This window comes from Macrobrachium rosenbergii, chromosome 13 (genome assembly GCF_040412425.1).
Source record: "Macrobrachium rosenbergii isolate ZJJX-2024 chromosome 13, ASM4041242v1, whole genome shotgun sequence".
NCBI lineage: Eukaryota > Metazoa > Arthropoda > Malacostraca > Decapoda > Palaemonidae > Macrobrachium > Macrobrachium rosenbergii.
In genome coordinates, this window is record NC_089753.1 from 49,754,429 (window position 1) to 49,768,119 (window position 13,691).

Below are 13,691 nucleotides of genomic sequence, written 5' to 3' on the forward strand. Positions count from 1 at the left end.
AATTGCAGCCCCGTAGCCTCAGTAGTTTCTATATTATTTAAGGTTAAAGTTAGCCATGATCGTGCGTCTGGCACCGCTATAGATGCCAACAAGACAGGCCACCACCTGGCCGCGACTGCAAGTTTTAGGGGCCGCGGCTGAGAGTTTCATCTAACATTACTGTACACGCTGTGCAGAAAACCAGATTGCGCTGAAGATGCTTCGGTGCATTTTTACTTGTTTATTATTGTAGTTACCAGAGAGGAATCTGAATTTAAATTTATAAAGGCATTTAAGTAAAATTCTCTAATGAACTTTGCCATATGTTACTTTGCAAGGTCCAAAGATAATTTTTTTTTTTACTTGTATGTAGCCCAGTGCAATGTAAGCTGGTTGTACAGAATATCTAGATGAAAATCTAACTGAAATTAAATGGTAATAAAATAGTTTTAAAAAGAGAATTCTTAGATAGTATCTTAAGACTAATGAAAATACTTTCAACAATAATTTCTATTATTAAAGAAAGTAAATCTTTACCCTTTTACACTTTTCCTACTTTTGAAAATATATCAGTCAACTTAAATATCTGTGATCTGAATTTTTTTTATTTAAGTAGTCAACATTTACCAAACCACGTATGGTTGAACTGGAAATCGTGTAATTATAATTGTTTCTACGACAATTTCAAGATTACGATCCGTTTTATTCAGCACACGCGAACAGATATTGGTAAATTATCTGAACAGCATAAATAATCTGTAAGAACAGTCTAAACATTTAACGTACTTTGTTTGTTTAACCATCGTGTTTCCACACACAAACACGCACATATATATATATATATATATATATATATATATATATATATATATATATATATATATATATATATATATATATATATATGTGTGTGTGTGTATAAATATTTTTAAACCTGCAATAACAGAAATGCTTAAGACTTTAACTCTGAATAAGACTTAACTGTGAATGTGACACAAAGAAGGTATTATAATAAAAATAATAATGTGCGCCCATAAACCAAAAATAAAAAGATCATTACAAGACGATTGTGGAAAAATGTATCATTACAAAACGCAACAAAAGGAAAATAAAAATGAAGAATACATATTAAATACAGGCCCAAGGAAAGCTTATACGTATCACACACAAGACTCCGATACAGATCACGTCTCTGTAACTCCCTGTAGGCAGGAAAATTCCGACGTCGGTCGGGAAAAATGCGCAGATATTTCACTCTCATAATATCAGGTATCGAGTTCGCCTGCTCTTTATGGTTTATGGCTAATAGGATACTCCGGGGCCAGTTATTTATTGCTAATTTGTGGATTAAAAAGGATAAAAAGGAAGTGTGCTAGGAACAGAAAGGCAATGGCGATAAGGATGGGCAGAGAGAGAGAGAGAGAGAGAGAGAGAGAGAGAGAGAGAGAGAGAGAGAGAATTAGCAGCATGTCAAAGGAGTGCAGACTCTTAAACTTCTCGGTGAGAGAGAGAGAGAGAGAGAGAGAGAGAGAGAGAGAGAGAGAGAGAGAGAGAGAGAGAGAGATAAAGTTTCAGTTTCTAAGGTATGGGAAATATCTGAAAAGCCATAAGAATCAGTGGTAAAATATCAACTAAAACGAATGCATGCATGTATACAGCTGTGTATAAGTGTGTACATTATAATGCATGGTCTACATATCTCGTCGTAGGCTTCATCTTCCCCTCTTGAGTCATACTGCCACCATACCACATTCCTTTAAAGGTGGAGAAACATTAGGCACTTGAGAACATTCTGGAGAGATCACCCACACATGCACACGGCCTGGGGAGGCTTAGAATGAATTTCTTGTTCTCATTCGCCAATGATTTCAAATTTTTTTTCTTTCTTCTTTAAGTTGGTTTTCTTAATCACATACTGTACAGTAAAGCATGGCGTCATTTGATATTGGTTATTCAATATAGATTACCTTTACAAATATGCACAAGTTTATGTATATGTGTATATATAATATATAAATGTATATATATATATATATATATATATATATATATATATATATATATATATATATATATATATATATATATATATATATATATATATATATATATTGTTTATATATATTGTTTCTGATACACACAAACTAAACTATACTTTATTCTTTCCGCTCTAATATTACGTGTGACTAAATTATTTTCCTCTTCGTGTAGATCCTAATAATTTATATGAGCACATATTTTATATGAGCACATATTTGCAAGATGTGATATATGTCTTTAGAATAAATAAACATTTGGACACACCACTTACACTTATGACAGAATATATTATATACTAAAATATACAACATTATAACGGACTAATTAACATTAATTGAATAAAAATACCCAGATTTTATAACTGTTCCTGGCAGAATGTGTAAGTCCTGTTTAGTATAATAATATAATCTATATTTCGTAAGTCAATGAACTTATATATTTATTCACTCTATTTCAACTCTTTTTTTATTGTTATTTTTATTTTATTTAAATTTGTCTGGCTCTACTTTACAAGAGATTTTGTTCTGTTATACTAGGTAATTGACTCTCATATGACTCTTCCCATTAATCTTCAATTTACGAAATAAATTAATTACTTTAGCACTTGACCGGCAAAGGATAAACTAGCAATATCTCTGCTTTAGGTTAAAAGCTCTCTAACAAAACAGTGTGACAGGGATGGTTTATTTTAAGCAACGCCAGTGTATTCCTAACCTTTGACCTTACCAGATGTTTATATATGCCATTCAGTCATCTGATATAATGGAGATGACTGTGTCTCTGCACTATCTTCTCGAAAAACAACTTTTATTGTTGAAAATAATATCTATCACCTATAACTGGAGAACGTTTCAAGCGGTTACAAGTGTTTGCAAACATTTACAAGTGTTTGCAAACGTTTATAAGTGTTTGCAAATGTTTACTACAAGTGTTAAGAGTCAAGTTTATGAACTAGAAGACCGTTTTTCGTTTAATCTCCATATCGAAATTTATTTACTTTGAAAGTTGATAATAAAATCCTATCTCCCTTTTTTAATGACATTCGTGGGACTGGAGACTGCTTCCAATATGTCTTAGACAGACTGTAATTCGATTTTATTTATTTCTCAAGATTATCTACCATCAGAACGAAAAGGTCAATGGTGCCTGTATTATTTTTTGGTTAGATAAAGAAACGAAAAAGTACAAAGGAACACTGCTAGGAACTTTAACAACAGGTAACTAAGTCCTCACAGGTAACAGAGTAACTCCCAGCAACCCCTCCCTTTCTCCTTCCTGAATTAACTGTACAGAGATCAACCGTTCATAAACTGAGAACGGTTAGGTTACTGATTTTTCCGCCTCTTTGGTCAAGCTTTGCTAGGCAAGGGGAACTAAGTGGGACTGACGTCAACTTTCAAGTGGAAATATCTATAATTAATGTACAATATGTAGGTAATAATATTTATGACAGAAAATACACTATTTCAATAAGATATTTGTCATACGGAAAATATTAATATGTACAAGTAATGTAATCAACACCACAGGTTCTTATACAGGAAAGTAAGAATGAAAACTTAACTCAGTCATAAGTGATTTTTGAAAATGCATAATTTCAGGAGGCAAACTTATGAGGCATCAGAAATGGACAGGAACATGATGAAAACAAGACAACTAAGAGGGTGTGGACCGCAAGGTTTATAAACAAACAATAAGACCTTAAATAATGTATGGGACGTTACAAGGCTTCTCCCATGGAAAAAGTACACTTCTGAAAATGTCAGCACTAGGTCCTATCCTATGCTACAGTGCCTTATTGAATATTAATAACTAAATTTTAATAGATCAAACAAAAGGTTTTTGGAAAAAATTCTGAGAAGAAACGACAACAGCTACAAAGGTTTCTTAGACCATCGCATGAGAATGCTCTAAACTGCAAGACGTCTCAAAATGCTGCTTGAATACATAAGGAAAAATGAGTCCATTCAGACAGTCGCCGATTTCAAATGTGCTTCTTCCTGATACAGAAAGTTTACCCAGCGCAAAATCTAAGATATTTTTAGTACCTACAACTCTCTCAGAACAGGGAAACACCGTCTCCAATGAAACTGAAATCAACCTCCTCCCATCTGTTGTGTCTAAAAACAACGTTTTCCTCGTGTGCTGAAAAATGAAATGGAAGGAAGCCATCTCCCTCTCGTTATTGGAGAAACCATTACATAAGGCAAGGAAGAACAGAAAATTTTTTTTGAAAATACAATATCCTTCCAACAGCTATCCTATGGCTTTGCCATCCTACTGCTTCAATTCAAATTCAAACTATGTATTGACAAACATTGCATATGCATCAAATGGAGTGTAACAGCATGCCGGTCCACCCACCAAAGTACTTTAATAATGGCTAAAAGTATTGGACAGGGTACTCAAGTATCACTTAGGGCAACATTACAAAGATTCAATATGCGAATTACCTTACAGAGTCAGATCTAACAGGCGACTTCTCATACCCCATTAATGTCTGTTTACCTTCTCTGCGGGACTTTCACGAGGATTCTTTGGGCGCTGCTGAGATATTTCTAAGGCATTACAAAGTCTGGTTTCAGGTTTATATAGAAAACGCCCTGCTTTTGGTCTCGTTCCTCTCTGTAAACTTCTAGACTTTTGTCTAACCGTTTTATGTTTATAGTTACTTGCACAGTTCCTTATCTCTAGTACTGTTCCTACGACCCTCTTCCTTGTCAACTCCTTTCCTTCCACTTTATCAGTTCCTTTTGCCGTTTGCCTCTTCTCTTCTTCACTCTTTGTCAGATTTTCAACCTTCGTACTCTATGTTCCTTCGCTTTCAGGCTCCCTTCTGTTTTTTTGTTCTCATGTTGAATGTCCATTTCTTTGTTCATCAAATACAACCCTGTGAGTATGTATATCTGAACGGGAATCTGTGAATTTTATGCAAGTTCAGTGTCTCCAGGACATTTACTACACATTTCTGATTCCTTTATCATTTGACATTTCGATCCCTCTTTGTCTAAAAATGTAATTGTTCAAGTTGATTTACACTAGCATTTGAGAAATTATTATTATTATTATTATTATTATTATTATTATTATTATTATTATTATTATTATTATTATTATTATTCAGAAGTTGTTCAGTGATTATTATTATTATTATTATTATTATTATTATTATTATTATTATTATTATTATTATTATTATTATTCAGAAGATGAACCCTATTCATACAAAACAAGCCCACACAACAGGGGTCATTGACTTGAAATTCAAGCTTCCAAAGGATATGGTGTTCATCCTGATGTTTAAAAAACGCGTTTCCTCTTATCATAATATTTTCCTTCTTTTAAAATAACAGTACATCTGTATACGTTAATCTCCTTTCTCTCGGTGTTCCCACACCGTAAAAAAACGACATGGTGGACCAAAGTGCGAAAGATGATAAAACATTACCAAAACGTACTTCATCATAGTTTCAGATCCGATTATCTTAGCTCTTTGGTCCTCATTTGATTTGGGATGGCGATGTCGAGTTTCAGTAGCAGTCATTACCTTCTGTTACTTCTTTCGAATGAACACCGTATTCTTTGGAAGCTTGAATTTCAAGTCAAGGACCCCTGTTGTGTGCGCTTGTTCCATATGAATAGGGTTCATCTTCTAAATAATAATAATAATAATAATAATAATAATAATAATAATAATAATAATAATAATAATAATAATAATAATAATAATAATAATCACTGAACAACTTCGTATTTCCCAAAAGTATTGTTAAGAAGCAACACCCACATAAATGCGAGGATATAAAAGAAATATATACACACACCTTCATACGTGCTATCATCAGAACTGCCTAATTAACTTGTGGACACAGGAAATGGGTGCGAAGGAGGGATGAGACAAGAGACATATCATTTATGCAAGATGTTATCTGTAACCATTTATCGATACTCGCCCACATCTCTCCCTAGAGAGGCAACTCAACTGACTGACTTGGGAAATGAAAGTTATTGAAATAAACAAGGGGCAATTTAACAATGTACGGTAAATGTTTACAACGTTTCGTTTATTCAAGATTTTATAACGTAGCAGAACACTGAACCTCTACGCTATATTATTACAACATTATCACAATGTCATACTTATCATACTTCGAGCGAAGATGCAACGCATTACTACCCTAAAAAATTCTCCTTGTATTTTAATAATTTATATTTCTATCTATTTACTTATTAGTTTGTTAATTTATATTTTCTTTTCTACTAACTGATATCGTTCTTTATTTACTGCCACCTTCTGTAATTTCTTTCAAATGAACGCCATATTCGTTGGAAGCTTGAATTTCAAGTCAATGTACCTTGTAGGCTTGTTGCATATGCATAGGGTTCATCTTCTAAATAATAATAATAATAATAATAATAATAATAATAATAATAATAATAATGCTTTGAATACTGCGATCGTAAAAAGAATATTTTTAAGTCTACGGGATATGATTACCACATTTCACTTACGGCAACGTTTATGTAGTGAGGGTTTGCCATGGAAGTAACTCTACGGTCAAGAAAACACATGTTTAATTTACCCTCGCTTTTACATTTTGAAAAATGCATCACAACATTCTAGTAATTTTAAATTAAGCTTATTAACATGCTATTCCGTTTACTAAAGTATTTATATCTCCTTCACATCCAAACCTGAAGACTGAACCAATGAGATATTAAAACGAAATGTTTCAATATGTAGCAAAATATGAACACAGATAGAAGATTAAAACTATATATTGCCCATACCTAATCCAAATTCGATTAAAATTAAAAAAAAATGCGTATGATTTAACCAGTTTAATCTTGTATGAAAGGTATTCATTAAACTCATTGACAAATCAGTGCGTCACTCAAAAAGAAATATCATTAAATTAATAAATTTATTATTAGTTCCAATTATTTTTGGATACACACAAAAATACATATTGAACACACACACACCCAGACCCACACCCACCCACCCACTCACACACGCAAACACACACACATACAGATAATTTATTTTTCAACATTACTTTGAACTTCTGCAAATTCACCATTGAAATAATAATAATAATAATAATAATAATAATAATAATAATAATAATAATAATAATAATAATTTCCCTGAGGGAAGAGAGGCCAGGGAAAATAATAAACCAATGAAATGAAGCTCTAATGCCATCTGATTACGTATTCATGGTCTGGTTGTTTTCCAGCAAAAGCCTTCTTGCTCAAGACGAATGAAGCACACCTAAGTCAGACAATTTAAATTTACGTTCTACTTTCGCAATTAATTATAAAGTGTTCTTAGGATAATCACTTGGAGTTCCCTTTGTATTTTATAAGTGACTTATAAATTTATCTATTTATTTATTAATTTATTAATTAATTTTTTTATTTTCTAATAACCGATCTCTTCTTTTTGTATTTCTTATAACATTTTATCTAATTATTCATTAGTTAGTTCATTAATTTTTTTTATTTTCTGATGACTGATCTCTTCCTTCGGTATTTCCTATTACCTTCTGTTACTTCTTTCAAATGAACATCATGCTCTTTGGAAGCTCGAGTTTCAACTCAGTGGCCCTGTTCCATACGAATAGGGTTAATCTTCTTAATATAATAATAATAATAATAATAATAATAATAATAATAATAATAATAATAATAATAATAATAATAATAATAAGGGAAATGCTAAATAATCTTGAAAATTATTAAAACCTTTGCCTTTATAAAGATATTCGACATATACTATGATAGTATTAGTTTGATTATTTATCATTACTATTTTTGTGGCATAATATTCGTGAACTTAAAAGAGCCGCGTGTCTATAAAAGAAAAAAATCATATTCAGCTTCATTTATAACACGACTCTTCCCTTATGAAAGGGGTGGTTCTAAAAAGTGCTAGCTTTCTAGGAAGACAGTCCCCAAAATTTAAGGGGTTTTTGTACCGATGGCGTGTTGCTTTCCATGGTGGTTGCCTATTCACTAACTAATTAGTCTGAACTCAGGTACGCACACACAATAATATATATATATATATATATATATATATATATATATATATATATATATATATATATAACAATCAACAATACTCAGATCAATGAGAGGTAACCCACCGCTCTTTTCTACTTTAAAGGTCAAGGGCAGTGGGTCTGCAAGTATCCCATTAGACCATAACATTTCAACCTTCAATGCTTGTCTTTAATATAAATCTTTATATTGTAACTTTCTTAAGTTACAATATAATGCCATGTTTATAGTAGTCACAGCTTGCTAATTAAATCAGCGGCTTTACTTTTGAAGCTCTGGGCGTATTTATACACGCACATACACATACACACAAACAAGCACATACACAAGCAAATACACACAAACATTCTGCATATCTGGTAGACGCATGTCACACACACACAAACGGCACACAAACAGCGGTTCTTCCCGGCCCGTGTGTAGGTCAATCACCTACTTCAGCCCTGACCTTGGGCCAGCCGTTACGATATTCACCAATGATAAATGAATAAATGTATTTCCCGTTCCTTCATAGAAGTTCTACTGGCCTACAGAACTACATAACAACTGTTCTTCTGTTCTTCCGTTCTACTTTAAGATCCATCGCGTTCAGCACAGTTCACGTACCGTCGAATATTTTCAAACAAAACAATGACGTCTATACGTAGGAAGCAAAAAGATACATCGGGCTGGCTGGTCATTGGTTAGAAGTGATGACGCAATACTATAACTAGCATGGCATTGGATGCCAATGTATGACGTCACATGTTCAACAGATAGTATGAAAATGTTGACAGATGATAATGACGGGTGACGAGATGGATTCTATTAGGCAGTCTGTATTTTTGTTTGAGGGTGATATGTTAAAGTAGTTTTATTAATGTTGATGAGAAGACATGAATAACAATTCTCAGCAGCGTCGTCAGGACTTTGTTAACGAAATAAAAAGGAAAACCATCTGTTTGATTGGCAATCATCAAGCCTCTGGCAGGGTCGACGGAGTGCGGGGGCGTGGTTGGTAGCAGAAGCCGAGCCAGAGGGAAGCTAGCAGCAGGCGCTCTCACGCCAACCCACACTCACTCCCCGGACACCAGCAAGACACCACCTATTCACCAACATCTCTCGCCTTCTCTCTCTCAGCACCTGCAGCTACACCAACAGCAACATGGGCAGCAAGGTGTTGGTGATGGTACTTGCCTTCTCACTCGTGCTGAGCATTGCCATGGCCCAGCCTCTGGTCGAAGACGGTAAGAAGCAGCATATGTTGTCACTCTTGTTTAGCTTTCCGTTTCTGTCTGTTTGTCTATCTTTCGTCTAAGTAACCTAGATAGGCGCCTCTGGAATCTCGCCAGGGAGGTGACAAATAACTGATGGGTGTAAGGGGAAGAGGAAAGGGAAGGGGGGAAGATAAGGAAGATGGGAAGACACACATACTTGGACACATACGGAAGCAAGGGAAGCGAGAGAACGCCTAAGCGTATGGAACGATTATCGCGTTAACTTGGAGGATATGCGTTTATGGTACGAATCGCTGCGAAATTCTTCTTCTTGACTTTTATATCTTTTCCAGTTGTGATCTTTGGGCAGCTGCTTTCGCTAAACAGCGACTAGATAAGAAGAAGTGTATCAGTTAGATATAAAATAATTTTTCATCTTAATATTAAATCATTCTCATATATAATATTAACTTTCAATGTGGCAGTTGAAGATTTTTAATATTCAATATATGGGATTTACGGTTACTTCCACTGATAAGTTTTTTGTTTATACAAAATTCCCTTTTCTGCGTTTTTTATCGAAATTTTTACCAGGTGACAACAACATATATTTCATACAGAAAACCTTGTTAGCATAATTTATAATATTACAAGTGCATTACTCAGAAAAATGCTTTACGAAAGACAAATATTCTATCATAATTATTCATGAACGAAATTATTTGTGAAAAGGCGAATGAATATATATTCAAGATATATAGAATATTTAGATATAAATATTATGACCTATGAATGACAAAGTCCAAAATAAATAATGTATAGACCTAGGTAACGTGACATAAATATTACCTGTAAGTACGAATATAAATAAAACATGGAAATATTAATTGTGAAATTTGTCAAGATATATAGAATAAAATAACATTCGTCCAGTTCCAGTTTATTTGTGTCTTGAAGTATAATAAGATCGAATTAGAATCAAAATTCTAAAATAATAACTGATCAATAAGATAAAATAAAAAATTTAAAATCTTATTTATTACAGGACGCAATTACTTTGAAAAGCGGTCATCTTTAAGTACAGGAGTCGATAATAAATGAAAAAACCTAAGTGTAAATATACCATTCAAGTTTACAAAAAACGTCTCGTTTATAAACAGCATCCAAGCATCTTTCTTCAACAATGCTCGACAAAAAGAAAACCTTCGTTTCTGACAAAAAATTATCCATTTTTTGAAGTGTAAAGTCTCGTATTCCTTGCACGTTCTCTCTCTCTCTCTCTCTCTCTCTCTCTCTCTCTCTCTCTCTCTCTCTCATGGGAAGGAATTTCTCTCATCGTCAGCCATTTAAATTAGGTCAAATTAGGCGGAATTAGCGCCAGGCGACGGTGGAGAAAGTTATGACTCTCCTCAATATAATTACACCCGGGGTGATCTTGGTCTAATTGCGTTGTAACTGCAGTGTAAATTATGTACAATTATGATCCGAATTCGTATCAACAGAGGTTCTTTATTTGCTCCCCTCACAGAGTTTCACTTCTTTGGAAAATGAAGACTGGAAATAAATATGTAGTTAACTAGTTGATAAATCTGTCCGTTGCTAGAATATAATGATTAAAAGCTTTTTAAGGCATGAATATGAAAAGCAGTTTTCCACTGGACGGTACTGAGGAGAACTGCTATTTATATTCATCCTTGAGACGTTTTAATGATATAATCTGGAAAATAGGGAGTTTTATCAATTACATTACTGCATATTAATTTTCATTCATCATTTTCCAAAGAAGTCCAGCTTTATGAATAAATAACGAACTTTAATCCTAATTTCAATCGTGTTTAAAAGCTCAATAAAACGGCCTAGCAAGTACTAATGATACAGTTTTATCAACTACATTTCTGCACATTAGTTTCCACTCATCATTTTCCAAAGAAATGTAGGCCTATGAAGGGAATAATTAAGCTTTAATCATATCTTTAACCCTATTTAAAGGTTAATAAAACGACCTAGCAAGTGGCAAGAACATCATATTATCAACCACTTTACTGCATTTTACTTTTTCATCATTTTCCAAAGAAGTGCAGATCTACGAAGGGAATAAATACTCTTTAATTTTAACTTTAAAACCCATAAAACGCCCTGTCAAGCTAAAGGCATTTGATTATCAACGTCACCCTCAAAATCACGTGCCCCAAAATATTTTCCAGCGCAATCAAAACAATCCCGTGACTCCATATGGCGATGGCCTTGCCAGTCTCTGAATCATCCAGTCCATTTGGAGAGAGAGCGACCTAATTTACCCGAATCACACAAAGGCTATACAATACTCGCAACGCGCTTAATTATATGCAAACGAAGAGAGAGAGAGAGAGAGAGAGAGATACTCGGCTCGCAAGCTGACGCCACATATGGGGAGAATGGCCTCTTCGCGGTCAGGCTGTAAGGGCGATTAATTCTGAGGTGCAGACGCCAAATTGGACTTCGTCAATTGGCACGAATGGCGGTGCCAGATGGTATAACGACGACCCCTTCTCGGCGTCAAGCTCTCTCTCACCATTTGCCGGTGTGTCTGTGTGTGTGTGTGTGTGTGCTGTTGTGATTATAACCTGCCTTGACGTGTTACTGGCAAATGGAGAAAACCCACGCGAAAAAGGCAATATTTAAATACTTTAATAGTGCTTTTAATAACCTTTGAGTATTATTTAAATACTTAAATAATACTGTTAATAATTTTAAAGTATTATTCAAATACTTAAATAGTACTTTTAATAACCGAGGAGCTAAACGAAAGCGACAAAAAGGGGAGTTTCATAACTCTTGGAGTTAAATAAAAGCGACAAAATGGGGCTTTAATAACTTTGGGAGTTACATCAAAGCGACAAAAAGAGGACTTTCATAACGCTGGGAGTTAAATACAAGCGACAAAAATGGGATTGTAATGACTCCGTGAGTTAAAAGGAAGCGACAAAAGGTGGAGTTTTACAACGCCGGTAGTTAAATGCGACGTTTAAGGAGATTATAAAAATCCCAAGATTTAAAAGAAAGCGACAAAAAGAGGACATTAATAACGCTGGGAGTTAAATACGACATAAAGGAGACTTTAATAGCCATTGGAGTTAAATGAAAGCGGTATAAAATGTGGCTTTAATTGAGTTCAACGAAAGCGGCAAAAAGGAGGTTTCATAAAAATGGGAGTTAAACACAAGAGACAAGAAGGAGATCGTAACATATCTAGGAGTTAAAAGAAAGCGACAAAAGAGGACTTTAATAATTCTGGGAGTTAAATGAAACCGAATAAAAGGGAACTTGATCAACTAAAGGATTCATATGAAAGAAAAAAAATGGTCTTTAATAAGCCTGGGAGCTCAAAACGACTAAAAAGACTCCCATACCTCCTAGAATTAACTGAAAGCGACAAAATGAGGACTTAAATAACCCTATAAGCATAACTTCCAAAAACACGGAATTAAATGAACAAAGATATTTTATGATGTAAATAATGATAAGGTTTTCAATTATCGATTTAAATTGATTTGCGACTGAGGAAGATGGATGACTGATGCTCTGTTAAGAAAATCCCTCTGGATCGATACTCGAGAGAAATAAGCTTCCAATATCACGCACATCCATATAACATACACACACAAAAACACGGCTATATATATAATATATATATATATATATAAATATATATATATATATATATATATATATATATATATATATATATATATATATATATATATATATATATATATATATATATATATATATATATATATATATATCATTTGCATTACACTGTCTCCTGAAAAGGCCACATACATACATGGACGATAACTTACAATAAACTGTACATTTAGGATCTCATAGTACAATAGGACGAGGTTGCAGTTTAACTAAAAAAAGCAATATTTGTAAAATCGCATTTTTGAATTATAATATACATATAAAAATTATTTCCCTTTTCACAGAATACTGCATAATCATTTAAACCTGTTACGTTCATCCATACGTGATAAACGGTAGAAATTAGTAATAAATCATTATCTGTTTTGCATACAAGATCTCACCTACTACAAATGAATGGTAGTGTTCCCATTACATTTAGTGTATGAATAAATATCTACTCCTGTTTCACAAGATAATAAGGCACTCTATTTTTCTTATTGCAAGAAACAGTAAATGCACACTCCTGCTTGGAATAAATCATAAATAGACAATCATTCTTGGAATAAATCATACATGACCACTCGTCCTTGGAATAAATCGCAAACGCTCGTTCACGAAATAAATCACAAATAAACCCGTAATTGGAATAATCGAATAATCGCAAAAAATATTCGCTCTTGGAATAAATCGCCATCAAACACTCGTTCCTGGAAAAATCCGCAAACGCTCGTTCTTGGA

At 33.6% G+C, this 13,691-nt stretch overlaps 1 protein-coding gene and 1 long non-coding RNA gene across 10 annotated transcripts in view; one reads left to right on the forward strand and one right to left on the reverse strand.

Annotated features, from left to right (window-relative positions):
- The window catches only part of LOC136845294 (uncharacterized), a 676,812-nt gene that overhangs the window by 123,457 nt on the left and 539,664 nt on the right, over window positions 1-13,691 (reverse strand). The window lies entirely within an intron of this gene.
- The window catches only part of LOC136845293 (toxin Tbo-IT2-like), a 335,465-nt gene continuing 330,854 nt past the window's right edge, over window positions 9,081-13,691 (forward strand). For 6 of the 8 annotated variants that reach the window (XM_067115472.1, XM_067115479.1, XM_067115471.1 and 3 more), the window contains exon 1: window positions 9,102-9,314. In XM_067115472.1, coding sequence (XP_066971573.1) covers window positions 9,233-9,314 — 82 coding nt within the window. In that variant the 5' untranslated portion in view covers window positions 9,102-9,232. Of the gene's footprint in view, window positions 9,315-13,691 lie in introns of all 8 variants that reach the window. The other 2 variants (XM_067115476.1, XM_067115474.1) reach the window with 2 other exon arrangements.